General features: G+C 60.2%; 1 protein-coding gene across 1 annotated transcript in view; it reads left to right on the top strand.

Annotated features, from left to right (window-relative positions):
* The window catches only part of CAPN9 (calpain 9), a 19,953-nt gene that overhangs the window by 5,791 nt on the left and 12,384 nt on the right, over positions 1-1,778 (top strand). The window contains 2 exon segments of the mRNA XM_023747337.1: positions 500-702; positions 918-1,051. Coding sequence (XP_023603105.1) covers positions 500-702; positions 918-1,051 — 337 coding nt within the window.

Genomic DNA, 1,778 nt, shown 5'->3' on the forward strand with positions numbered 1-1,778 from the left:
GACAGACCACCACGGCAGCCAGCGGGGCCGGGGGGGGCGGGGTGGCAGCGGGACCTCTGGGTTGGGAGTCATCCCTGCTCCACCTCTGCTCCTCCGTTCCCTCCTCCCCCAGCCCACCCGGCTGCTCCGTTGGTGGGAGCCCAGGACTCTTGCTTTCTAGGGTGGAAGTGTCTGGGGTTGGGGGCCCATGGCTGCAATGGGGGGGCGGTCTGGAATGACACAGAAAACACTGATATTTGACTTCGTTTTTGTTTGTTTGTTTTTTAATATATTTTTGTTGATTTCAGAGAGGAAGGGAGAGGGACGGAGAGAGAGAAACATCCATGATGAGAGAGAATCATGGATCGGCTGCCTTCTGCACATCCCACACCGGGGATCGAGCCCGCAACCCGGGCATGTGCCCTTGACCAGAATCGAACCCCGACCTCCTGGTTCACAGGTTGACGCTCAACCACTGAGCCACGCCGGCCGGGCTGTCCATTCTCAATGCTGAGAGGACGGAACGCCCCCCTTTCCCGCAAAGAGTGTCCCCATCTGCTATGAATGGAAACGAAAACCATGATCTCCAACTTCCGTTCTGCAGGCGACTGCTGGCTGCTGGCGGCCATCGCCTCCCTCACGCTCAACGAGAAAGCGCTGGCGAGGGTGGTGCCGCAGGACCAGAGCTTCGGGCCCGGTTACGCCGGGATATTCCACTTCCAGGTGAGCCCTGCCCTTGCCTCTCTGAGGGACGTCTCCAGCTGCACGTCCCACACTGGGGATCGAGCCTGCAACCTGGGCACGTGCCCTGACCAAGCAGGTGGGCCTGGGGCAGTTTGGTCGGATGAAGGAAAAGCAAAGTGATGAGCGTCGGCCGTGGGCTGGCCCTGCCGTGGGACTCACCCCGACGTCCGTCCGTCCGCCCCCACCGCCCGCAGTTCTGGCAGCACAGCGAGTGGCTGGACGTGGTGGTCGATGACCGGCTGCCCACCTTCAGGGACCGGCTGATCTTCCTGCACTCGGCCGACCACAACGAGTTCTGGAGCGCCCTGCTGGAGAAGGCCTACGCCAAGTGAGTGCCGCCCGCTCCCTGCTGGCCACCCCCTCCCGGGGCTGCCCCCCTCCGGGGCCTTCCCCTGCCCTTTCTATGGAGCTCGGACACTCAGCTCGGGGTCCCAGGTGTGGGTCCCGGGCCCACCTGCTGGGGGCGCACTCAGGGCTGGAGGTGGGAATGGAGAGGACAGAGCAGTTCTGCAACCCCAGGCACAGTGTGCCCCCCGCCCTTGCTCTCCCTGCGTCAAGAATCTGGCCTCGGCAGGGGCTGGGAGGGTGGGCAGAGGGCGATGCTGATGTGCTGGGAACAGCTGGTCCTGCTGCCACTGCCGCCAAGCGCCAGGGTGGCTCACACATCTGGCCACGAACCACGTGGATGTTGACGTCAACGTTTCCCCCCTTCACGATGCTCCTTTCTTTCCATTTTTTTAAAAATATACTTGTATTGCCAAAACCGGTTTGGCTCAGTGGATAGAGCGTCGGCCTGCGGACTGAGGGGTCCCAGGTTCGATTCCGGTCGAGGGCATGTACCTTGGTTGCAGGCACATCCCCAGTGGGGGGCGTGCAGGAGGCAGCTGATCGATCTCTCTCATCGATGTTTCTAACTCTCTATCCCTCTCCCTTCTTCTCTGTAAAAAATCAATAAAATATATTTTTAAAAAATATATATTTGTATTGATGTCAGAGAGGAAGGGAGAGGGAGAGAGAGAGAAACATCCATGAGGAGAGAGAGTCATGGACCCGCT

This window comes from Myotis lucifugus, unplaced genomic scaffold (genome assembly GCF_000147115.1).
Source record: "Myotis lucifugus unplaced genomic scaffold, Myoluc2.0 scaffold_842, whole genome shotgun sequence".
In the NCBI taxonomy this organism is placed as follows: domain Eukaryota; kingdom Metazoa; phylum Chordata; class Mammalia; order Chiroptera; family Vespertilionidae; genus Myotis; species Myotis lucifugus.